General features: G+C 39.9%; 1 protein-coding gene across 1 annotated transcript in view; it reads right to left on the bottom strand.

The window, feature by feature from the left end:
* Nucleotides 1–7,360: 7,360 nt before the first annotated feature.
* The window catches only part of UVSSA (UV stimulated scaffold protein A), a 60,526-nt gene continuing 41,170 nt past the window's right edge, over nt 7,361–26,716 (bottom strand). The window contains exons 9-13 of the mRNA XM_068404059.1: nt 26,328–26,480; nt 21,202–21,385; nt 20,226–20,337; nt 14,967–15,150; nt 7,361–10,523 (exon numbers count right to left, since the gene is read on the bottom strand). Of these exons, the coding sequence (XP_068260160.1) occupies nt 10,430–10,523; nt 14,967–15,150; nt 20,226–20,337; nt 21,202–21,385; nt 26,328–26,480 (727 nt within the window). The 3' untranslated portion in view covers nt 7,361–10,429. The remainder of the gene's footprint in view (nt 10,524–14,966; nt 15,151–20,225; nt 20,338–21,201; nt 21,386–26,327; nt 26,481–26,716) is intronic.

Below are 26,716 nucleotides of genomic sequence, written 5' to 3'. Positions count from 1 at the left end.
CCACCGGACAGCCATAAAAAGCCCCCCAAAGGTCCCATACTGACCCCAGCAAGGCCCAAAAGCTGATCCCCATGCCGTACCTGCCTGATGTACCTCCTGCACGCCATGCCACGGCCTGGGCTCCTGCACGGAGCTTTGTGGAGGGACGCGGCTTGTTTTCAGGGAGTCATCAATGGGAAACAGAGACCGGTACAGTGCAAGAAGGATCTGCTGACTGAAGGAAAGATGATGATGACAAAAGCAGGAGGTGTTTGCTCTGGTTCATTCTGTCAGATTGTTTTCTTTTTTTTTAAATTACTTTATTATTAATTTATAAAATTTAGTGTTGGGGGATTTGGAATACATTCAAGAGGACATTTAGCAAAGCGTTTGCCAGAGGGCAAATTCTCATCTCAGATACACTGAGCCGCACATTCAGAGTCTGATTCAGTATTTTCAAGTAACATCTTTGGCACATACCAAGGAAGATCTGGGGTATCAGCCTATTTTTGAACTAATTCCCATGAAGTCAATGTTAAATCCAAGGGTGCAAACCTGTATTAGTGAGAAATGATTCAGACACTAATTGCCTCTTACCATTGTTCACTCTATTTATGACCGAATTAGATAAAAAGAGAAGGAAATTGCACCTATTTTACTTTGCTCTGAATGTTTCAACTTACAGTGAACAACGTTTCAGTTGTTTATGTTCACTGAATAAATGGCAGTAAAATGTCTTGTGATCAAAAGAACAGAAAAAGCACATAAATATGACAGATATGTTCCAAATGATTGGGAGATAATGGAAAATATATTGAAATATTTTGTGCCATTGCTTACACACAACAGTCAACGATGTTATACCAAATCATTGGAAACCAATGTTCTATATGATCATCCCCCAAAATTTCGTGTGTTATTTCCATTTAGGCAGGGAATGTAGGTTTAGGGAGTTACGGTTATAGATGAGTTCTTAGGGTTTTTTCACATATATTGTAGACCTTCTCTTTCAGGCTGAACTCACTGTAATTTTACATGTTGCTATTCTTGAACTACATAAGCAAAATTTAAAAAAAAAAGTTTTGTTTGTAGGAACTTGAAGCCATTTCCTAAAAATACACTGTGACGTCTGCTTGTAGTCTGCTATATTGACAAATACCCATTAACTCCTGTATTACATGTATAAAATTGTTCTGCTCAAACATAAATGTATTTAAATATTCAAAGGAACATTATTTTACAATGTCTGGGCAATTCTGGTTTTCAGGTTCTGTCCCAAAGAGTACACAAGCAAATGTGGCTGTCGTAAAGCCTTTCTTAAGAACAAATAAAACTAAGATTTTTTTTATGATATTGGAAGATTTGCCAGACTCTGGGATGTAAACCAAGGCACAGATCAGAGTGGACACTGAAGATGAAGGGAACAGGCAAGTAAACAAATGGGATCCTAATCCACTTGTCTCACTGTCCTGGTTTGGCCTAAACCAGGCCGATTTTCCTTTCAGTGATTTTTCCTTTCAGCTAAGTCTCCTCTAAGTAACTGCACTTTCTGAAACTAACTGCATGTTTTTGCAGACAGTGTCTGCTTCCAGGACTGATAACGCTCGAAGTTTGTAGTTATCACTGAGGCACCGGTAGGGGTGTTGTGCAGAAAGGCTCTTGCTGTACTTATTCTTGAGAGAAACCAAGGTCACTGCTGAATTCCTCACTGCTTACGAGTGAAGAGCCGAAGGGGGGTCGCAGCTGCAGGGGGGAGCGGACAGGGCAGGTGACCAAAAATTGACCAACGAAGGTATTCCATCCCATACACGTCATTCTCAGTATAAAGCGGAGGGATCACGAGGGTCTCGCGCTCTTTCTGCTATGGCCGGTGTCCAAGGAGGACTCCGTCTGTTTTCCTGCTGCCCCCGATCCCGATCCGTGCATCCCTGAATCCAGCTCTTGACCGTCGCTAGGCCCAGCCTGGGCCTTCCCGGAGCCTGCCCTGCAGTGCCGGTGGTGACATGGCTGACTTCAGGGGAGCTCAATCTTGGTTTTGTATATATATTTGTATATATTTGATTATTTCTATTATTGTTATTATACTCTTTTTCATTATTATAGCTTATTAAAACTGTTTTAACTTTCCAACCCAGAAGTCTCTCTCCCTTTTCCCTTTCCCTTTCCCTCTGGGGGGAGGGGAGGGAGATAACAGAGAGCATCTGCCGCAGGTTTAATAGCCGGCCCAGCTTTAAACCGTGACACTCACACAGTGGGTTTACAGGAATGGTTTACATAAACCACATTTGTCTCTATCTGGCGTTTTTTCTCCCTTCTGCCCACACTGTTCTGTACCACACGCTCGTGTTACACAGACATCTCAGGTGGACAGAACGATGGTTGTCACAGTGCAAATAACCCTGACAGTAAGAGCTCTTTCTCCTTTCCTGCTGCTGTCTGGCAGAGATGTGAATTCATCACACAGAATAAGCTTAAAAGCAGCTCGGGAGGTTATGACAGCATCGGAAACCTAGAGCTGCTAAATCTGCAGTGCCCGTTCAGGAGAAATCCTGTGGATGCTGGAAATCCTATGGATGCACCCCGTGTCCACAGAGAGACATCAAGGGCACAGAGAGCAACTCTTGCCCAGGACCCCAAAGTCTGGGCATGCAGGGTCAGGCAATATCTGTGTATGATTTACTGATTTAATCTCATTACACGACAAATCTCCAGCTAGCGAAAACTAACTGGCTCCACCCAAAGTGCTAGACTTTATCTTAAAATACATAAATATCTTAAAATACTTAAAATACCTTTATATTTTCTTCTCTGTAATGTCACAAACCAGAAACATTTTACAATGACAATAAAGGAGGGATGACACCACAGCAGAGAACTGCAAGTCACAGAAATATTTACGCGAGATGATAGTTGACACAGCAAAGGTTCACCCTCATCAGTAAACTGCTGCTTTTTCAAGAGAAAGAAAATAAATCTCCTAACCTCAGTACAAATATCTCGACTATTGGCCATTTTCTTTTTTTTTTCTTTTTTTCCAAACACAGACATACACGACAAGAACTTGCCCTGCACATAAAGGGACTCTTTCCCATCTCTCCACCCTTAACAAACATAGGGTGACAAGCTTTATTTCCTCTGCCTTGGTCCCCAGAGACTGCATGAGGGGAAGAGAGCGCTTGGATGAGCTGCTGTAGGGTTTCTTCAACTCCTTGTGCTGACCGAGAGTTTGTAGTACCAAGCTGCACTCTCTGGGACCTGTTAAATATTTTGAGATTTGCGATTAAGAATGCTCTTTGGGACTCAAAGCACCAGCACTACGCCTTGTAGTGAGGATTTGGAGTGAAACAGCGTGTTTGCTTTGAGCACACTCTGCAGTGTACCTGATCACACTCTCGTTTGATGCTTCTGCTTCAGCACTGGGGAAAATAAAGGCTCAGGCACACGTGGAAGCAGTATCTAATTTCAGCCCCAGTAAAAACGTGTGGCAGACTCTCCTCCTGGTGCTGTTAGCTTTCAACTGCAAAAAATCCTCTTACAAAAATTCAAAGATATCCAAAAGCAATTTCCAAACAAGCAGAATCGTATAGTATATTTCCATACACCTTTTATTAGTGCGCGAGGAGAAGAGTGGCTCCCTAATGGCATTATAAATATAGCAAATTAATGGTGGATGCAATGCCAACACCTTGTCATTATGCAAATTGGAATGTCGGCAGAAATGGGTATTCAACAATCCCTTTCAAAGTAACCAGACGCCTAATGCTGCTCATTACATCTAAACTAATTAGCACCACATTTAAACAATTTTAATAAGCTTTTTCCTTAACCCCTTGACAGAGAGGATTCCTGATGCTAATGCAAAAACGTCTGAGCACTTGGCTCAGGAGCACTGGGGTTCTGCTCAGGGCACCGACAGGCAGAAAAGCAAGAGGAAGTCGACCCCAAAAGCCAAATGATAATATTTCTGTTACAGATGTTCAAGGATGAAGAAGCAGATTGCACTGGAGTAAAGTCCAGCTTGGTTTGTCCAGGCTTTGGTGCAGCCTATCACTAGCACCTACACCACCATGCCCTCCTCCCCGTACACCAGAGCCTGCTCCCAGACCGCTCTCCTGAGCTGGTACTACATTTAGGCTCTGTACTACTCAGACTTATCTAACAGAAAAGGCTCATCAAGGGCATGATTTCATTCCTTTCTCCACTTGATCAGCTTTGAAGAAGAGGACAAGGAGGGAAAGCGTCAACTCAGAAACATGAGTAATTCATTGCTGTCTCCTCTTCTTTTCCTTCAGAAGCACCATCTGACTCCTGCAGATGGAAGGGCAGTAACTTTGTCTCACAGGTCACAACTTGACCAGCTGCCAGGCAGACCCAGCTCTCACCCGCACATATTTTCCAGGGGACGTGCTCAGTTTTGGGATCTGCAGCATCTCTCCCAGCCAAAGGGGTCACCAGTGCTGCTGGATGGGTAGGGTTCAGGCTGGCTTTTATCTAGGCTGCTGCTCTGAGTCCTTAGCCTCTGTCAGAGCTTCCCACCCTCTTTCTTAATTCCTTCAATTTCTGTAGAGGGTTTTGTAATAGAAAGGACCATCACCACATCTATTTAAGAGAGATGCTCCTGGGGCTCTGAATGTACCAACAGGCTCTTATTTCTCTCACTAGCCTTTCACCGTCTTTCTCTGTAATCCTCATCCCACACCTGACCAGGTGTTCAAGGTCTGCACTGATATGGCACAGCTGCATCACCTTTGGTCAGATCACCATGAAACCAGCTACCCTGTGAGAGACTCAATGGGGTCTCCACCCTGAACACTCTAGCTGAGTGCAGGGGAACTGCGGTTAGCTGGAGTCCCTGGCCTAAGCTGTGGTGGAGGTGCTGTGCCTAGCTGTGGACCTTACTGAGCCTCACCTTGATCGTGCCTTCAGACCTGCCTTCTGTCTTGGTGGACTTTCAGGTAATTGCTGGCTGGTGGCTGGCTCTGTTACCAAGCTTCTTGTTGTTTTTGTTTTGTTTTGTTTTGTTTGGGTGCTGTGGGATGGTGCCCCTTGTCAGGAAGGCTGTTGCCCCTTCCTGCCTTCACCTTCTGCTTCTGGCTCACCTCTCCCTGCTACCTGGAGCCTCTACCCTGTTTTTTTTTTTCCTCACCTTGCTATTGACTTGACTTCACCCTGCACTCCTAGCACTCTCGAGTTTTCCTTGGGCACCACTTGGAGCAGAACTGTTATATTTCCAGATGCAAATTCAAGTGTTATTTTTCACCCTGGAGCAGTATGTTTTTAATGGTTTTAGTTTTATTTAAATGTAGCTGTCCCAGTGCATCCCAAAACAGATATATGGAGAAATTGCTCTCCACTAGTCATCAGAATAACACCCTTCTCTCAGGCTTTGGTGTCCCAGAGGTCCTAAGGGCTGATCTGGCTGGTGACAATTGCTATGAGGGAGCTCTTCCCTGAACCCATAAAATTCATTGGTGTTTTGAATGGGAGGTGTCTAGGGAATGAGGATCCAGATCCAGCCCTCCCCTGCCCCAGCCTAGGGACTGTAATCTTGAAAGATTTTTTTCACCTTCTGTCTAGTCTCCTACATGAAGCATTTTTAGCTCCACTGTGGTTCAGTCTCAGTTCCCAGAGAACGGGTGATGTGAACTGTCTCCTTTCAGCTCCCTTGCATTTAAGTAACCTGTGGCTTGGGTGGTCTCCTGAGACAGGACATGGACTGTCACTTCTTAGGCTGAGAAGGGACCTGGAATTCCACCTCGCCTGAACATGTGCTTCAGCATTACAGCTATTACGTGCACCATGATTGCCACTGCCTAGTTAAAACCAGTCATGTTGTTAAAGGCATGTGTTTGGTGGGTGTCAGGCAAGGTATGAAAACACATGCCAGACCAAGCCTTCTCGAGTGCTCATACAATTTTTTCCCTGGGTCTTGTTAGGCTTAAGTAAGAACTCTGGTCTAGGTGGGAAGGCCAGTGCAGCTTGTGGCACATACAGACCCTCAGGGGCCCAGGAAACTTAAGCAGCTATTAGGCTGTGGTTTTGGACTAAGGCATCCAGACCTTTCTTTGGCCAGTTCGCAGAGGATCCCTTTCTATCCCTCTTTGCTACTGTCTGTGGTCAGGCTATACTGTAAAGGCATGAAGTGTTCCTATGTGGTAGCACCATTTCAAAAGGCATGGTTTTAAGTGACCAATTTTCATCACTTAAATACTGCTGTAACACCCAGATGTCCTTACCTTTTCTGATGCGTAACCTACAGAGATATTTACATCACCTCCCTGATTAAAACCATTAATGTATCTAATAGCACTGCATGAGCTACAAACACAGTCGCACGAACCGCCAGGTATTTGCATGAGCGCTAGAGACCACTGGATGGCTATCATTTCTGCCAAACTGGTTTGATACATGCTGAACTGAGGTTTTGCTGTCTGGGTTCCTGAGATTCAATACTTCTTGCTTCTGGCTAGTAGCTCCTTACAATTAGGAACATCCTTATCATCCATTTCCACAGCCACTTTAAGTGGAACAGGTTTATTTTTTGTTTTCCAGAAATGGAAGTTTTTTGTTTTTTGTTTTTTTTTTTCAATCATGTCCACTTTGGACTCTCTGATGCCCTCCCCAAGCTGCAGGCTGTTTTACATGGCATGACACATTGTCCCTGCAGAATCGCTTATAAATCCTGTGTCTTTGTCTTGCTTCCAAGACAAACACAGACAAACACAAACAAATCTTTTAAACATCATTTCTAAAAGCTCTTAAGGGCTACAGTTTTCTTCAGTCAGGCTTGGATTGCTAAAGCCAAGCCCCAGGTAAGTTTACAGAAAAGGAAATCGCAAGGTATCATGCAAAAGATGAGTACGGACCCATCGTCTTGTCTCAGTAACTTCAGAGGGGATGTGCTGAAGGATTGTTTTTCACAAACTCCATACCGAGCTCATTTACATCACCAAGTGCTTCGTATTAGAGGACCAGACCCTTCATTCTAACCTTAAACAGTGTTAAATTCACAGATGCTACAGTCTTTTCCTTCCAGGCTTTTACTTCCCAGATGCAATCGTGTGCTCAGGTAAGAATAACCACGGAGGAGTCTTTGCTTTCAGTTCTTGTTTCACCACTGAAACGGCGCTAATTATAAAAGGGTGACTTAGACGCATCGGCACAGCTTGCTTCAGCTCAGAGTTACTGTGTCCTTTTAGAAATACAGAATATTCAACCTGTATTACAACTATTCACCTTAACAACACTCTAAGGGCCAAATCATCCAAGGTGTTTAGGTACCTGGAAATCATATGTAGTATCCCCAGTATGTAGAAGTATGTCATAATATAATTGCAAAGGCATTTGAGTGAGTTATAAAGACAGAAACACACAGCAGAGGTTATGTGAATGATACATGTATTTTTTTTCCCCAGAAGCCCTGAGGACAGGAAAAGAAAAGTTCCAGTAGAAATGTCACACACACAATTTAGCAACTAAGATGTTTGAAAAGCTGGTGAGCTCAGAGACCTCAAATTTGTAAATCGCTGTAAGCAAAGTGAGGCACAAAGAGGTGTGGTGTATCTAAAAAATAGATTGATTTATTTTGAACTTAAAAGGATTTCTGTAATGAAGGTATGCTGGATCTTTGGAGACAGATAAATGCCTTTTTACAAATTTTCCTCCAGCAGAGCTACAGATAAACCCAGGAAAAGGAGAAAACTCCCCAAATCCTCTGAACCACGTCTGACCAGGTCTAATGAGAATGCTTAAGTGGCAAAATTCAAGACCTGTTGTGTGTATATACACACTAAGTTGCCCTTGTACAGAAACTATTTGATTAAATGAGGCACTAAGTAACATGGGAGGGGAAGCATGGGTTTCTCAAACACTGGATGAGGGGAAGATGCATGCTGGTAAGAGGCCAGGTTAGCATAAAGGCAGTGCTACAGAGGATGTGTGTTTAACACATTCTCCTACGAAGAGTCAATAGTCTTTCTCGCTTCAAGGCAGAAAGAGGAAGAAAAAAATTCATATCCAACAGGGTATATTCCCCACCTGACAAGGAAAGTTCTTGCAACAAAACCAGAAAAAAACCTAAAGTAGCAGAGCTTTTAAAAACTTGTCCCAAAGTCCATGCACCTGTGTCTGAGTTAGCCATCTCCAAGTCACTTGCTGGGAAACCTTAATTCTGCAAATTCTCTTTCTGCATGAAGGAGGCACTGTAGAAAAACACCTTTTTGCATGTGTCTTTTTAATAAAGAAAGGGGGAGAGCAAATAGGTCACATAACAGAATCCGGTTTAAGATTTCTCACAGATTTATACCATTTCCCTTTCCAATCTTGGTCTTTGGGCTTTTTTTTTTTAATTTATTTTACTGAAGTTCCAAAATGGGAACTCCATGGGGTAAAGCGCATCTACTCTTTGCTGGAAATTTTCTAGTGCTGACATCTCCTGTCCACAGCAAAGAAGGATTAAGTGCCACTGCACAATATAAATTCCCCACTCTTTACAGGGAGGAGAAAAAACATGTCTTAAAATGTACACCTTTAGTCTATGCAGGCTCAAGAATCTCTGCAATAGTGGCACAGTGACCTTTGTGGCTCTTCTGAATGTTAAATCTCCAAGATCAAACAGTTTCATTTAGACTGTTCTGCGATCCCAGCACCCAATGATGTATATTACATTCAAACGCGTGGGGTTTTGTTGTTGTTGGCTTTGTTTGTTTTCAATTTTTTTTGTCTTTATCCTTAATAAGGAATAAAATCCATTTAGCAGTTGATTCAACTGACCTGGTGATGAACTTAGTTTGTCCTTGTCTACATTTTCACCTGAAGCCTTCACTGCCCAGCTAGCTAGACTGATAGTAGAAGTGGCTTTGCTTTCCAGTGCAGTAGACATCTTTTGAAATTCTGGCTCTTTGTTATTTTATTTCTGGTAGTTTATAAGTACATCTTCCAAATATCTGTTGAAGAGGAAAATGTCTTCCAACCTGCAGAGCTCTTGCAAGGTAAACTATCAAGATTCAGCATTAATTCCTTTCTGAGCAGTACTTGTGCAAGTCAAAAGGTATTTGGCAGAATTGTAAATTAGCTTTTGTCTGAGGTAGTCAGAAGCTATGCTGAAGAGTTTAAATTTTCTCCTTTTTTAATTCTTATAGTCTCTTGATGCATGAGGAAACATCTCCGACAGGTGAGTGACTAAGTCAGTGCAGTAACGAATCCATTCTAATTTGTATTCAGTATTTTATTGAAGACTTCTGCAGTTCACTTTGAAATTGATTTTCAAGCACTCTGTCCTCCTTGATACTCTGGATTTCCTTCACTCATAAAGCTGTATGAAGCCTTGCAAGAGCAAGGTCAATGTTTGGTTCGCTCTGCTTAAGACATGACTATATCCAGCAAAGCAGGTTTGGGAGATCTGGTTAGGTACCCAGCCAATAACAACAAACCACATTGGATCCAGCTGCTTGATCTCAGTATGTGTGTTAACTCGCTGGAGTTGGAAGAGTCCAGATGCTTGTGTTTAATATGTGAACCCTTAGATGCACTCTCAGGCCTGAGAGTGATGTAATTTTAACTCATTCAAGCCAGGCAGTTCACTACTACAGTATGCCACTCGAACGATTTTCAAAACCTCATACTTTTACTTTGTACTGGAGCCTTTTGGCATCAGTTAAACCACAGCATGTTCTGAGTATCTCTACAGACTTTCGCAACATGCTTTCCACATGTAGTTCTGAAAGATACTGGGATACCATCTTAGGAAGACAAGAAGCAGACCAGGATGACCTTTGTAATTTCATCTGCTCCACCACCGCAGCTACTGAGTTTGAATTAGTTCCTGGATTTCAGTTTGCTGAAATCAAACTCTACTCTGTTCATTATCTGAAGGCAGCAGTTGATTTTGATTTTGTTTGGTTTTGGTTTTGGTTTTTTTTTTTTTAGTGTGTACACAAGAGGTCTTTAGAGGTACTGCAGGAGCCACTGTGCTGCTTGATGTGGTATACTTTCTAGAACACTAGGCTGAGCAAATACTCTCTGTGTTGCCATCTCTGGTAGAAATCTAATGGTTTCTAAGGCATCTTTTTTCTGAAGGCATGAAAGTGGAGGCAAATCACAACACACATGTTGGCAAAGGAGGTATAAATTACATGAGTCTCTTAGGAAAGGAAATAAACCCCAAAACCTGAACATTTTATCCAAAGTACATACAAGTCATAAAACATGCTGTAGTTCATGTACATTTCAAGTAATTATCAACTTGTTAAATGCATTCCATTCTATACCACCACCTTTGCCAAAATTAATGTTCATTATCAAATAAGTTAAAGTTGAAAACAATTTAAAAAAATTATCCTAGCAAAAATGCACCTAGCACAGTATTTCAGTGTAAATATGAAGATCTGTGATAAAGGTTTTGTGCAGTTGCACTCTTGTTAATCTTCTTTGCCCTTCATTTTATTACAATTTAATTCAGTGCATAGTTAAACTGGTTGGCAAACTTCTCGTGCTTTCTTTGGTCCACTCGGTTCATTGCTTTCACCACCCGTTTCATAGCACCTCTGAAAGAGAAACAAAAAATTAATAAAAACAGTTATGTGGATTCTATACAATCTCAGAGAATGTTTATGAATGTTGGGGGGGAAAAAATGAACTATGATTAATCACTACCAGGCTTCTGAACACTGCACTGATGAGGCTGAACAAATTTGTCTTGTTAACTAAATTAGCTGCAGCAATACAAATAGTTTAATTCAGCAATGATTTTATTAACAGGAGTAAACAAATTAAAGTCTTTCAGTTTAATGGCTGTGCATTCTGCCCTCCTAGCATTGTTTCTGATAGTCACACATAGCAAGTTTGATTATTCAAAAGCACCGAACTGCTCTCGGGGAAAAAAATAACTAAAAGCATCTAACAGGATCTAAAAAAAACCCCTAACAAACACTAAGAAAACCTTTATGAGATCCAACCTGCAGAATCTAGATGTTTTTGTAAGGGTTCGCTGTTCAATTCATGTACCTATAACTCACTGAGCAACCTTCCTTTCCCAGGTTACCAAAAACCCATTTCATCAGCTCTGGGCAGAATAAGACACTTTTGCTTGCACCAGCAGCATCCCCATTCCAGAGAGGCAACTATTTAATCCGCAAGCCCAACACTCGTTTAAGATGACACCAGACATTGTCATGTATCTCTATGCAGAGAGATAATTACTGCTGCAGAAAAATTAAGTGCTTAGAGTTTAGCATAGTCAGGACAGTATGTCCACTATCTTATTCTTATATAAAGTGGAATGGGATCTCTGCTGCCTCGTGATGGGCAAGCATTTGAGCACTCTGCAGTGCCTGCTGGGCTTGAGAAGGCTTTGGAATGTTCTTCAGATTCAAAAAGGAAATAAAGGAGTGAACTTTGGAGCTCTTAAGCTTCCTGGTGCTCCTCAATCTGATGAGGGTTTGCCCCCATGTTGCTGCTCTTTATTTGCTGCTGTTGTTTCCTCCCACTAGAGATGGTGCCCACAGTTTTCCCTGCTTTTGGGAGTGACTGCTATGCTTTTGAACTGGCTGAGTGAACACACCTGCATTTTTTTCCCTCTGTGAACTTTTGAGTGAAGATCACACAGCTGAGGTTTTAAGGGTGAGGAAAATGATGCCTAGACAGCATGAACAGCAGCAGCAGATTCTCATAAAAGGCACAGAGAGAGCAGGCCTGTATCTCCTTTAACAGGTCAGGCAGAGGAATGGGTTCACAATTCCAGAGGGGTAAGAAAGCAGAAGAAAGGCAGTAGCAGAAGTCAGGAGAATGCTCTGTTGTGCACAGCTGCCCCCACAGAAACTTACAGTAGCTGTTGTGCACAGCTGAGTGCATCTTGCCTAGGGAATTGTGTTCTTCACTGGATTCTAGAGTTCCCATTTTTATTGGTTACTTTAGATGCCTCTAGCACAAAGGCTCAGAAATCCAAGGCTGATACTTGCAGCTGTGCTCAGATGTCACCCTGCCTCTATTTATGAAGAAGGAAGTTATCTCCTACCACATCTGTGTAAAGACCTGGACACTCTGCCAATGTGGGAGGTACACCAGCTAAGGGCTTGGGTTGAGGGACTATGTCCCATTTCAGCACAAGGCACTGACTGATGTCTCCTTTGATTTCTACATCAGAAATGCAGTCAGCAAGTTCCATCACACAAAGTGGATGGTTTCAACTGTAGTGCTGTTAGACTCTACATTGTCACAGTCTGCCTTTATCACTTCTGAGGATGCTGCAGGCTGTGCAGTGAGATGAAGACAAGACATCCACCTGGTAGTGTGCACCAGCCTTTTCCAGGATCAGGCCCTACACTCTATTTCAGCTCTGCTCCTGTGGTTATCTCTGAGAGGCAAGTCAACTTCTGTTTTAGCTAACTGCTCTCTGTAACGGCTTCATTTCAAAAGCCATTTTGAAACATCTGAAAACAGAGGATACTTCTCAATAGTGCTTCTAAATGGTGGGACTAAAGATTTTCTCAGCAGCAACCATAATGAAAAGCAACATTCTGAAAAAAACACCTTGGAAGAGGTATACTTTTAACAAAAGTCTGCCAATATAGTTACCAGAGTACGGAAAATGTGGTCATGGTTTTGCACTTCAAATATTGCCTAATTGGTAGGAGAAAAGTGAGCCTTTAGCAGTGCAGAGTGGCCTTGACACTTTCATGTCAGGTAGGTTTTACATTAGCACCACTGGATTGTGCGATACTGTAAATGAAATGAGATCCCACTTTGATGATCTGTGTGCAATTTCACTTAATGTTATTGGCAGACTAGAGCCTGGGTTTATCACCTATACATTTCAAGTAATTTGGGGTTGTTATAAGGAGCCAAGGTTATCATCTTGTTTAGTGCTACAAAGCATGAAACCTATTAAAACATGACAGGTTTGATTCCCTATGCCTGGCACTAACACACACTCAAAATCATTAGCACAAACCATAGTAAACCAAAACCAGCTTTTAAAATTTATTTTGTTAAAGCTGATATGAAATTCTGATCCTCGGAACTGTATGTCTCTGACTTCTAACTAAGATCAGGTGAGATGAGAATTTCACAGAAAATGTGCTATTTCTGTAACTAAAAGCAATGTGGATTCGGCTTTGTTATTATAACCATTACATCAGAAAAGGGAAAATAAGAGTTTAAACAAATATTGTGCCTTGGATGCTGTTCAACTTACGCAGTATGTTTAAGGAATAGCCCACCATTAATGATTTTATAATAATAACTTTGCTTTTTTGATTTGACAACTTCACACTTTTCACTTTCCTTTGACTATGTCATTTTTGACACATGAAACTCTTTAAATAGCTGCAGCTGCTTCCCATTTGATAAAGACCAGAGCATGCTAGACTGCTAGTTGCACGTAGACTGCAACTAGCAACTGCTAGTTGCAGTCTACAACTACCTGAAGGGAGGTTGTAGCGGGCTGGGAGTCAGCCTCTTCTCCCAGGCAACTAGAGACAGGACAAGAGGACACAGCCTCAGGCTTCGCCAGGGGAGGTTCAGGTTGGACATTAGGAAAAATTTCTTTTCAGAAAGGGTTATTAGACATTGGAAGGGGCTGCCCAGGGAGGTGGTGGAGTCACCATCTCTGGATGTGTTTAAGACAAGACTGGACATGGCACTTAGTGCCACGGTCTAGTTGACAGGGTGGTGTCAGGGCCATGGTTGGACTCAATGATCCCAGAGGTCTCTTCCAACCTGATTGATTCTGTGATTCTATGCTTAGGCAAATTTATGTTGCAGTCACACCTAACCAAGACTAGATATCAGAAACGGCATAACAGAGTGGACATATGGAGTTACTGTATGTTCTAAACCCCATTCAGCTTGGTGGGCTGGTAAACTCCCACTTCCATCTGAGCTCGCATGCCTGCTTTAAAGTTAACTCACATATGTCTACATAAGTCGTGGACATATCTTTGTTCGACATGTCTAAATTCCAATGCCGTCCAATCAGTTTCTTCTCGAGCTAAATGTAGGCCAAGAGCTACTGTTTGCACATGTGCTGGAAGAAAAGGGAGACGTATAGAAACAGCACCATCGTGGGAAGAATACTGTGTCCACGTGGCTCTGGTACAGGGAACAATCATCTCCAAACTCTTACACTGAAAAGAGACCTGCAGCAGGTTCCAGTCCTTGATATTTACAAAAGACAGCAGGGGTTAAGTGAACAAGCACCATAATACAAGGATCCAAATATTTTTCTTAACCAGTTGAATGCATTCTCAGTAAAGGAGGAGCAAAATGCAATGGCAGTGTGTCACTGAACAACACACAGGAAGGGATCACTGTGTGTACATGCTGGATTGGAAGGCACTGCATCAGGCCCAGCTAGCAGTTTAGCGTACACAACAGTGAGAGAAAATACACAGGATGCCCAGGCAGCAGTCAAAAGTTTGGGAAGGTCTCTGAGCATACGCCAGAGGCTTGAGGGCAACCGTCAAGACACTGCTACATGCCAAAAGCCAAGGGTTTCTGACAGATCCTTTTATTAATTGAAGTTCTGCTTAGGACAGCCCAGCTTAGGCTTTCAAAAGGAAAAACTTCCATTTTCACTCCATCTACTCTATTACAGTGTGTCTGATGCTGTAAGCTGTGTCACACTGAACACATCATCTTCTTTCCAGATCCAGTCCTATTTGCACACATAAAGTAGCATCCATCTGATTAATAAATGATCATCCAGAGAAGCCACTACAGCAATTAAAGGATTAAAAAAAAATTGAGAAGGATAAAAAGAAATCTTTCATAGGGAAATTTTGTAAATTAGCTGAAAATCAACCTCAAAGAAGTAACCTTGGTCATCAGTACTGCTACTCTTTACTCTCCAGAGATATGGGAGGCATTCCTGCTCTGCAGTTAGTGAGGAAAGTTGTTTAGTAAGTGCATGTTAGTGTAGAAATAGAAAGTACGGTTGAAACAAAGGGAAACAGCAATTTAACAGGCTTTAGAGAACGTAAGCATCTTACTTATTGAAGACTTTCTTCTCAAGCCGGGAACGAGAAGTGTTAGCCTGCTGCTTCAGGTCTGTCAGATGTGGATATTTTTTCTTCTTCCCTTTCTTTTTCCCTCCTTTTCCATTATTTTTAGAGGAACCAAGATCCACTCCTGTAGCTGCTTCAACTTCTCTCATGAATTCTGGATCTCGCCACTCTGTTTAAAAGAACAAATATGCACTTTTTGAAACTCCAAACCCAGGTAGAATTTGCAGCCTCCTAAGGCACAGGTTCTCGTAACCGCTAGGCGAGGGCAGACTCACTGTGCTGTAAGTTGCATACACAAAGGAAGGGGAGGATAAAGCAGTTAGCCAAAATGACAGATCTTGATGAAAAAGCCCTGCCAGACTGGGATTAGTATCTATTACTAGCTGCTGTAGATAAAACTGCTCTGTAGGAAGACTTAAGTCAAGTTTTTGCAGTAGCACAGCAGCAAAACTCCAAGGAAACTATTCCATGTAGGAGAGATGACATAAAATGCAGTGATTATTATTTAGAAATGGAACAAAATGCCAATAAGGTAGATGAGGAACTTCTCTCCAGAAATACATTCTGAATAAGCTTAAAAATAAACTTATAAGTATGGAATATGTCAACGTTCAAGTAGAGTGAGAGTGACAACATTATAACATTTGCATCAAAGAATCGTATTTGCTTCAAAACATGCAACTGGTAACTGATACCTAAAGAGCATTCTTGAATAACAGAACATGACCCTGTTGCTGTGAGCCCAATTTTGCATCTGAAAAAGATAGTACTTTTGAAGTATCCTGCAATTCATCAGTTTAATTATCTAAATTAAGTTTCTTCTCTTGACAATTAGACGAGTTAATTTATCTCATAAAAAACTTGTTCTACAGTTTTATCAAAACCTTAACGCTTCAGAATCCAACCACACTGTAAATGGATTCTGATCATAGATGCCACCATGGGAAAAAGCATCAACAGTTTAGACTATAAACTCTCTGAGGAAGCAGTGGTCTTTCACCTTTAGTGTAGTCTCTTGCATATCAGGAGAAAGTAACATAGGACGAAGTAAAAAGTAAAAATGTGGCTAGAGGATGGGTATCTTCAAGTGGAAATTTAGAAAAATTGCATTGCATTATAAAGATTTTGAGCACATGGGTTGGTAAAAAACGTAGCAAGTACCACTTCAAAGAGTAACACGGTCCAAATTCAGCATAAATGTCAGAATTCTGTATTTTAACAACCAGTAATTGCCAGCCATTTGTCATATAGTTTCCTGTATGTCAGTCAGCCTTTGTTGCCCGCAGAAATTCTAACACCAAATGACTACAACCTTTATTTAGATATAGAAAGATAAGACAGTTCTAAACGACTATACAATTTCACTTATATACCAAGATGGTCACTAAGTGTGACAAATACTGGTAACAACATTTCAGGAAGGTCAGAGGCAATGTCCTCACTTAAGAACACGGTGTTTAGGAAGAGCAGAGCAATTTTCCAAGGAAAGGTTAGATCTAACCTACTATGATACATGAAAGCAGGGACTGATTAAAATCCAACGCATCAAAAAGCATGAGGAAAATGAAGCTGTGCAAGAACTGAGCAGGAGAAGTATAGAGGGAGAAAACAGAACACATATACTTGATAGATCATAAGACCTCACAGACTTTATTTTTTTTTTTTTGAAGTGAAGGAATACAGAACAGCACAATTCAGATACAGGAACGATTAATCCAAGATTAAGGAAAACTGTCTAAACAGTTTATCTCCCAGTAATAAGAAGGCGTCACAGTTTAGGAACCCAGTGAATGGAGCAATTGTTTAAACACAACGAAAAAATGCCGGCATCCAGTAGAGATGAAATGAGCATTTGAGTAAAATGAAGGAGCAATTTAAAAGCCTTTGAGAAAAATCAATAGAATGCCAGGGAAGAGCAGCCTTTTTGAGCATTGATGGGCCCCTAAAGCTCTTCATACATTGTTACTGAGTTTAGCAGCAGGGAAAAGAAAATTACACAGTTTGCAAGGGTAGGCGGGAATCAATACTGTAGTTAGTAAAGAGATGCTATTTCACATCTGACTGGCCAGCGGCCTGCCTTCACCAGCCTGTCCTGATACCTGTTTGTTAACAAGTCACTAAGGGCTGAAAAACCAGATACTCTTCAGGGTTGACACAAAAAATAGGCACTTAATTCGCTCCTGTGTGCGAACTATTGGAAAAGGATGAACACTGCAGATTAGCAGGTCAGAGTAATCCCACCTGATTCATTGTTTCAGGACCAAAGAGCCCAAAGCACCATTTTGTGGACATTAGTAGAAAATTTTAAACTCTAGCTAAGTTAAAAAATTCTCCACAATAACAATGACAGTGTTGTCAAAACATAGTCGTTATCACATGGACTGTATTACTTTTACATAATTGTTTTCCCCATCAACCACACGAGGATGAAAATAAACCTACCATCCAATAGGAAAAAGATGTAAGAAGAACTTGGTGCAATTTAACCATGCAGGTGATCTCCAAATTTTAATGCTTGGCATTTTTCAGACTGTTATCATTAGCAAATGATGCTGTCAACAATAAGGCCAAAGCACTTACTGTACAGAGTGGGTCTTTTTTTTTGTGTGTGTGTGTATTTTCCATAGCAGCACTGCTCAGACTTGCTTCAAGTCCTTTGTAAAAAAAAAAACAAACCACAAACCCCAATGCAAACCAACCAAACACCCCTCCCAAACCACAAGCTCAAAATAAACAAACTAAAAACCATTTTAAAAGGTTGATGAAAATATTATAAAATAAATATAAAAATACTGAGGCACAGAAAAAAAGAAAGCAACAAAAAGCAGTGGATAAAAGTATTTAGTGACATCTGGTATACATATGGCTTTAGAGACCTGTAAGGTTTTGTTCAATAAATTAAGTGCCATAGCTTGTTCAGTATCTCCCCAGACAGATGGGATGGACCTTTGTATGACATCTCAGCTTAACAACGGCACTCAATAATGCAACACAGCAATGTGAACACTGGTTTGGGACTAACGTACACATCCTTGTGGGCCAGAGGTGAGAAGCCTCTAACAACACCGTGCTGACACTGTAATAAAAATAAATATTATGTCTAGCCTCAAGCAATGGCAATTTCACAGAAAAAAAATCAATATTTTTCAGTGCAAGTGATTTTTATACCAGAGTATTAGTTTCTAGTTTGAAACCAGTCCCTCAAGAACACTTAATAGTTTAATTTGCCAGTTTTAGTTTTCAAGAACTACCTTGGGAACTTTCCTTTTTAGCACAACTTCCACAGCCCTGGCCTAGTTTCGCTGTGACAGTCCAACTGTGCCCATGCTGTCAGCCAGATGCCAGTTTAGAGCACTTTACTCCACCTGGACAAGGATGGAAGTTGCCTGCAAACGGAGCCCTTCAACACATGCAGACACCAGAAGGTGTTCAGTAACTACTGCGTTGGCGTGGTGGTGGTAATTGCCAAGCAGAGTCACTCAGAGACAGCCAAACCAGTATTAAAGGAAGCTGGGTGGGTCAGCTGTGTTTAAATGCACATTCATTCGACACAGACCTTGTTGGATAACAGATCAACAACTGTTTGTTACGCTCTGAAGAGGTTTTGTGGAAGGTTCAGTAGACTCATTAATAATACATATAACTGTGAAACTGGTGAAATACTGAGGCAGTCAGAGCTTAAGAGAGAACTAACTCAGTAAAGAGAGTATACTACAAGATATCAAAATGATAAAGCCTATGGGTAAGTTTAATTACAATGCAGAATACTCAAATAGATTAAAACAAAAACTAAGACCTGCTGGAGAAAGCTTTGAAAATAAATCTGTCCCCTCCAATTATACGCTATGTCTTTGCTGGATAGATCCCTCTCTCCCATCTTCCTTTGCAGTCCATCAACTTCCAGTAGCTTCCTGGTTGCAGTCCCCCAGCTCTCTATGAAAATCTACCTTCTGTCCATCACTAATGAGGTTTAGTTGTCCTATTGCAAAAAGGTCCCTTATTCTTGGAAGTCTTCCTGCCTGCATATTCATTGCTTGCTGTCTTTCTCATTGCCTGCATTCCTTACCTAGCAGTCCAGAGCTTTATCCTGGTGAAAAATGCCCAAATAATCTTGTGGAAGCATAAGCCTTCCCTCCAGAGCATTCCACACCTGAAAGCAGCAGCCAGGATGCAAGGAGAAGGCCATTAGTCTTGTTGCCCATCCCCATTGTTTGAAAACACAATCCAGAGTATTGCACAGTAACACGTACACAATTAAATAGCTCTGGTCTGCTTGTTCCCTTCCTCAAGCCCATCACAAACATCACGCCTATTAGAACATCCAGACTAGTTATAATGACAATAAAGTAAAGACCAAGGTGAGGGCTTCCCTAGTTCAGAGTATTTTCTAGCGATGCTGCACAGACACACAGCATAACAAGGCCAAGAACTCTCCTTCTAAAACACTAGTAGCAAGTGAATACATATAGGAAATATAAAATATGATAGATATGAATAGATATAGGAAAAACAAGTTCCTGCATTTTGACAAAAAACCACTCTGCCAATATTTGTGGTAACATAGTGATCCTAATAATATAATTACATGACGTAAATCACAACTGTTAGGGACCAGCAAGATTAGATGACTTCTTTTCAGAAGCATGGGAACAGTTACTGTCGAGCATTTCCCAGGAAATATGTTTAGTTGTCCTTAATAAACATGTTGCTTAAGATAAAGGCTGTAATTCCTCTGTCTGAGAAGTGTTAGGAACATTATGATAACTATTGGAAATAAAGAACAAATGCAATTTTAACCTTATTCTGTGTACACATGCATCCATATTTACCACATAAGCAAGAATCACTGCAAATGATCTGCAAATTAAAATCAGAAAGAATTTAAATGAGAGAATGGGGTTAGGAATACGATCCAGTTCTATGGATCTCAACCTGTGCCTTCAGCAACAAAAGAATTGGCTCTCTTCATCCATGTAGCCTGTCTCATTTGTTGTCCAACTTGTATCTACACTGTATCTATATATAGATACAATATATACAATATATAGATACAATGTAGATACAATATACACAATTATTGCATAGATTGTAAGTATATATTGTAGATATTGTAAATATTGTATACTATATAAACAAACATATAATAAAGATATTACGCTTACGTTTAAAGCTTATCTCCCATCTCTGTCTAATATATTTTTTTTTTTTTTTTTTTTTTTTTTAAGATGCTATATAGGCACAAACCTGGCTGAGCCGCTTGCTTCTCAAACCGCATCTTTTCTTCTCTGGCTCTGTCCTCTGCGTTAACAGGAATCCCAGATTCATCCCGAGGAATTATTTTTCCATGGAAAGGGCACTTCAGAAAGAAAAGGAAAAAAAAAAATCTCAAAACTTCTGAATGAAAAGGAAATGCTTACATGTTATTCAACATAGCTTAAAGCCAGGCACTGAAATAAAGCGACAAAACTTTACACTTGATCCGCCATCCCCCTTAGAAAGCATCACGATCCCATAAACATAATCTGTTTAATATATTCAGAATCTCAAATAAATAAGCTCTTTGTGATACAAATAACCAATTTCAAGAGGCCAGGTAGCACATTGTGTCAAGTCTGGAACCAGAGCACCAACACTGCATCGTATTTAGTTGTTTATGCTCTATCCCCATCCTATAACAACCCCATTTAAAGTATTTTAGTGCATTCAGATCCTTCAATCTCAGGTAATACAGGAAGAATAGAGATATTAGAACAAAGTATTTAAGAAAAGTATTTCTGCTCGATAGGGCTCATAATTTGAGGCTGTGTAGGATTTAGCTTTCATAAAACCTAATTTGTAAAGAAAATCTCTTTGCCCCTCAAACACCCATGTTTCCTAAACCAGTTAATATCAAATATGCCTCTAAACAAGGAAAACCTTTTGGCAAACAACTAACTGTCTCTGCTTCACTGTAAGGTACTGAAATATCACAGTAATAAATATAATATAAATACCTATGGAGAATGCCAAAAATATTTGAGAGTTCTTTAAATGTTCACAGCTTCCTTACAGAAAAGATGCTTCTCATATGAAGCACGTCAACAGCAAACTTCTCCAGATACAATTTTCTTTCACTGCCTTGAGCTATATTTACAACATGAAATAAACTTTTATGGACATGTTTTAATGAGATCTTCTCCACATAGCACATATCCTGCAAGTTATGTTCCTTGGTGCCCACCTTAATCCGATCTTGTCTTTCACACAGACTTCCATCAGGCATTGGTGCTCGACATTTGTGTTTCACTGGTTCAAACTTGCCAGCAAATGTTATATATCTAGTTGTCAACATTTCAGTTATTTCTTTGTTTTCCACCTCTTCCTCTACTTCACTGGGTGCCCAAAATCGATGCTCAGAAGCAAATCTGGGAAAACAATGAATGAAAATTATTCACAAAGTTGTAAGAAAGCACATAAAGATGCCAGTATCATCCCTTGGTAAACTTACACGTAAAAGGAAGGGAAGATTTACTAGTGCATTAGAAAAACCTAGGAATCTATCAGTGTGTCTTATGAAATCTATATTATGAAGATGTTTTTAAACTATCACCAAAGCCTGTCCAGTATTGATTTCTTGTTTAACATGCTAACCTATGACAAGCCTTAGCTCTAGATCATGATCTGACATTGAGAGTCAGTTATCCGATATCCAGTTTCAGTGAATAACTTTATAATTCTGTAGTTAATATTCTTCGTAACAAAATACTTCTATGGTTAAACACAGAAGATAGACCAGGGGAGAAACAGTTTGGTCTTAACTTGTCTGATCTTAGTCCTGGTAGCTGTACTCCTGTAGCAGCAGAGAAGCAGAACCTGAATCAGAGTATGTTGCAATATACTTGGACCAAGGAAGAGAGCAATCAGCTGAGCCTTACAGAGATTCTTTCTTCCAGGTTCTCCTATACAGTGTCCATAAGCCTGAGAAACCTCAAGCTGATCAAGCCTGAGGGGTGTTCCTCTAGGAAATTAAGCTACTCCATTGAAAAATTATTTTAAAATTAGAGATCTTACCTATATTTACAGACATATATAGGCAAATACACTCTTTGTTAATCTGGTGCAAAGACTATTAGTGCCATGCCAGCAAATGTGGGGACCAGGAGAGAAGGGGAGCAAGGACCCTTGAGTGGTGTAGTATTTTCAAATTTTCTCAACAGTATTAATATAATTTCATTTTAGCCACCCTAGGCTGCCAACAGTCGATAATGAGAAACAGACAACCCTGAAGAGAAATTACCTGACTCATTTGAGATGCTAATCTTAGGACGCAATGACTGTCCCTCTGATGGTAAATGTTTCTTTCTCCTAATCATGAAAAGAAAGTAGGGTGACCAGCTTAAGCTTAGTTATCTAACTTTGAAATATCTGAAATTAAACAACAACAATCCCATCCCAAAGTCAAGGAAATACAAAGTTAAAGAGAAAAAAATACAGCTAAACTAAGCAAAAAAAAAAAATCCAGCCTGCACGTCTGCTGCTTATCACAAGCAAAATGGAGATATCTAGATGACAGATGTCTTGATAAAGACTTAAAATTCATAAAGGACACTTTACAATCCCTTCCTTCCACATAGCTCTTGCACCAAATCAGTCCCAGTCTGCTTTGAGAGGATTTTCTCTATCCACATCCAATTCCCCTCACTCATTAAAATCCTTGGGTCTCATTCCTACTTCTGAGACTTTGCCTTCTGTGGGCTGCAGAGCCATATATAAGTGAAAACTGGTTTCACTAATGACAACAATCTCAATTCAGCAAAACACATAAGCCAATACTTAAAGAATTACTTTAGTGGGCCTGAAGAGTTTTGATGAATTTTATCTAAGCAAGTTTTCAGCAGATGACAAGGAAAAAAAAAGTGGAGGAAATTATCTGACCTTAGCAACCTACGACATATATATAGCTGCTAGTTTCACTGCAATAGTTGACCACTTCAAACTATGTAAAGAGATTAGAACTACATTAAAAAAGGGATTAAGCAATTGCAAAGCCATTCTATGATTTGCCAAATCATCAGAAAAAAACCCAACAAGTAAAATCCTTGTTAAAGAGATTAATGCAATCCAGTAATTTCTTCATCAAATATGCCTCGCTAGTACCAGAAAAATTCTAACCTGCCATAAAGTACAAATCACTTTCTTCTGGTAAATTAGGGGCAAAGGAATTATAGTGGAGGCTAGTTCAACACTAAACATAGTAATGTTTCCACAATTTTTGGTTAAAAAAAATGTTTTCAATCATACTATTCTGCAAACTATAGACTAAACAAAAAAACTCTAAGAATCTTTATAATATAACAATATGACTTTAGTCAAACGTTTGAATGGCACGGTATTTCAGCTTCAGAATTTATGTGGCAAGATTGTACAATAGACAGTAAATAAAAGAATGAAATAAATTTCTTATTTGCTTAGTTTTAGTCCTGCAAACGACTGACTGCTGTCTCTGTGTTACTAACCTTACAGACGCAAGGAGGAGAAAGCGTTCCTAAAAAAGACACCACGCAGGATTTCTATGTGCAAAAGTAGTCTTACAAAATCTTTTAGTAAAATTCTCGTGTCCTTTGGTGGTCTGAACTCCCCTCCCCTCCTAAATTATCAAATTACAGTTACATGAGAACGAAGAAGCACTTAACAGTTGTGTATGCCAACCTTTCTGATTAGGAAAAAGTTCTATTTAATATTTTGACTTCCCCCCCCAAAAAACTGCATTGAACAAATCTCAAGGAAATGAAAATTATGTTTTACTCTATATATCACTGATCAGTATTTGGGAACTAGCCTTAAAATAGTCTGATTCCTGCACAGATATTAATAAATACTATTGGTTACTATAAGGATATAAATTATTTTATCCCAGCATGACTTACAAGCAGGTGAGAAAAGAACAAAACAGAGCTAAATCCCAAAGTTTTCTGATTTTCTGCTCTTGTATTCTAAGCAACGCTTTAAAAAGGCAGAACATGAGATCTTTGTTTGAAAAAATGATGCATGTGACAAAACCTCTTTGTAAGAGGGAACAAAAGGGGAACAGATAATCAACTAGAAGATCAACACCTCACTCACACTCATAGAAAGAGTGTTACTGAGGCAGACAAATAACAGAGGCTTTAATGGAAATTACATAGCTATATATTAAGAGGAATAAAAGACAAGTAATGGTTAACTGAAATATAAACGAAAGTTCATCTTCTGGAGAAATGTTGCACTCTTTCAGCAAATTTATGTCAACTGCATTCCTAAGATGATGGGAAGCTTATCAAAAGCTTGAGTAAATATAAATTCTAAAACCAGTATGATGCATACAGAGATCCTGGACCAAGTGCTAAATGAGCTCATTCAAATATCCTAGTCACGGTCATAAAAAGTGCTGCACCAGCCAGTTTACTCTGATCCTAAGAGTACGCTAATTTAATTCAAGGAGGGGTAGGTGAGTTTGGGAGGCCCACGCTATCCAAAATAGCTGGTTAAGCTGGCATAGCAGTCTCTACACAGTACAACACTGTGCAGTATACACTGCCCCTCCCCTCAAAAAAAGGTACTACTACAGCTTTATAAACTCAATTTAAGAGTTCTTAAACTAGCTTAATGAGTTGTGTGAGTGAAGGCAGAAGCAGGAAAAATGGTTTGGCCCAAACTTTTTGTAAAGCCCACAGTTACTGCCACCTTCTAGAGAAGGTGATGGTTCGCCATTTACCAGTTAAACAAAACTTCTTTAGAAAATAATCTTCCTGGTAGCTACATTCTCACTATCAAAATTTTAATTTATCATAAGTGCTGTAATTAAGTAAGTGTAGTGTTAAACAGGCGAAGGGGAAAGACTTTTCCACTTCAGATTTTAGAAATTCAAATTCCACACACATTCCATATGTGTTGTCTGGTTTTTGGGTTTGCTTTTTCCCCTAGGCATCTCATAGAGACAGCATGTGTGCATATAGAAAAGTTAAAGGACTACCTTAATTTGTCACTAAATATATTTTATACCCAGGGGTCAATGGTATTGTGTGTGCAGAGTTACTTAAATTATCTTTAGTTAGATTGGCATATCTGTAGTTACAGACTATAAGGTTCAGACGTGTGCCCTCTATTTTATTGGAAAGCATAAAAATAATACAGTACAGCACAAGGCAGACAGGCAGTGAAATATGCTTCTGGTTTCACTTATGACTTGAATAACTCATTTGCAATGTAAAATAAAGCCTTACTGCCTTTTTGGCATTATCACAGACAAATGCTTCTTAAAGCCCTGCTGAAAATCTTAACCATTTTATAGGCTTTGAAGAGCTTACACCACCCGAGACAGAACCCAAAGCTTGGAGTGACTGTGTTAAAGCACTATTATGTATCAAATTTCACTGGCTTTCAATAATTTAAAACATATTCAGCATTTTATGCAATCTGGTACAGGGGCAACATTTTCCTCTTGCTCTTTTCTGCAAACACTGTCTTCAGACTGTGACCACGGGTTGGATTTTATGTTTGTTTTGATAAGAAAACAAACTAAGTTAAATTAATACTGCTGAGAATACGAGAGTTTGATTTGCAACCGAGCCAGTCAATGGTTTTTGCCTTTTCCAAGCCAGATACGGTACACACTTATACTAAAGTTCTGGTGGATTTAAGTTAAATTTATACATAGAAGGAGGACTTTGCATCCCAACTTTCACATAAAAATACTAGTGCTAAAAAGGCGTTTTAAAAACTGACTGCTAGAAACAGTTCTGATGTATACCTACAATCTGTTATCCCTGGCTTTGCTAAAGCTCTCCCCAAGCCACCAACACTTCAAAGAATGGAAAGTGCGAGATCCAAATTAAAATCCTATAACTTCCACCTATTTCTTGTGTGCCTGAACAAGGATATCAATTTCTTCAGTTACTACTCTGTAAAGTCAGGAAAAATACCTCTGACACCTTCCCCAGTCTTTCTCCTACCTTGTCTGCTATTTATTTACACCATAAAGTCTCCAGCAGAGGGACCGTCTATCATGCATTTGCACAGCACTTCGCATAATAAAGTACCAATTTTAATTGGGGTAAGTGCTGCCATGCTGCAAATAACACACAAACATGAAAAGAACAGAAAAAAATGTGCTTTGAAGCATCAAAGGACATTTAATTAGTATCATATCTTCTCAAAACAAATAACATTTTAAGGTAGAATTTCTGACTTTGTTTATGGGTCCTACAACACAAGGGAAAGGAGAAAAGTAATTATCAAAAGAAATAGCAGTCACCCCACTGTATGACCTCTGAGTACAAGTAAATCTATATATTTGTTTAATTTGTCTTAAAAGAAAAAGAGAATTACTTGAGAATCTTCCCAGCACTTGGCTGATCCTGTCCCCAGTAGTGAAGATCTAATCCAAAAGGCATGAGGGGAGCTTTAGCTCTTTCTTCTTCTAGTTTTCTTCTCTTACTGTCAGGCTCTTCTAAGGCTGCTGGCTCAGTAGTTGCAGAGTCACTGGAGAAAATTGATGAAAAGTCAATACAGAACAGCAGTGATCACAACTTTTTCTCTTTTTTCATTGGATTTTCACACCAACGTTAGTATTATCTTAGGTCTAGGACTACAACTACCTTTACAGGATTGTCCTTTTTTTTTGTTTGTTTGGTTTTTTTAAAGGATACAGACCATAACACCACACACTCTAAGTACAGCACACTGCACCATGAAGCTGAACTGCACATTCAGCTAAA

Source organism: Nyctibius grandis, chromosome 6 (assembly GCF_013368605.1).
Source record: "Nyctibius grandis isolate bNycGra1 chromosome 6, bNycGra1.pri, whole genome shotgun sequence".
Taxonomy (NCBI): domain Eukaryota; kingdom Metazoa; phylum Chordata; class Aves; order Nyctibiiformes; family Nyctibiidae; genus Nyctibius; species Nyctibius grandis.
The sequence above is the reverse complement of the archived record's forward strand: the minus strand, read 5'-3'. Positions and strand labels throughout refer to the sequence as shown.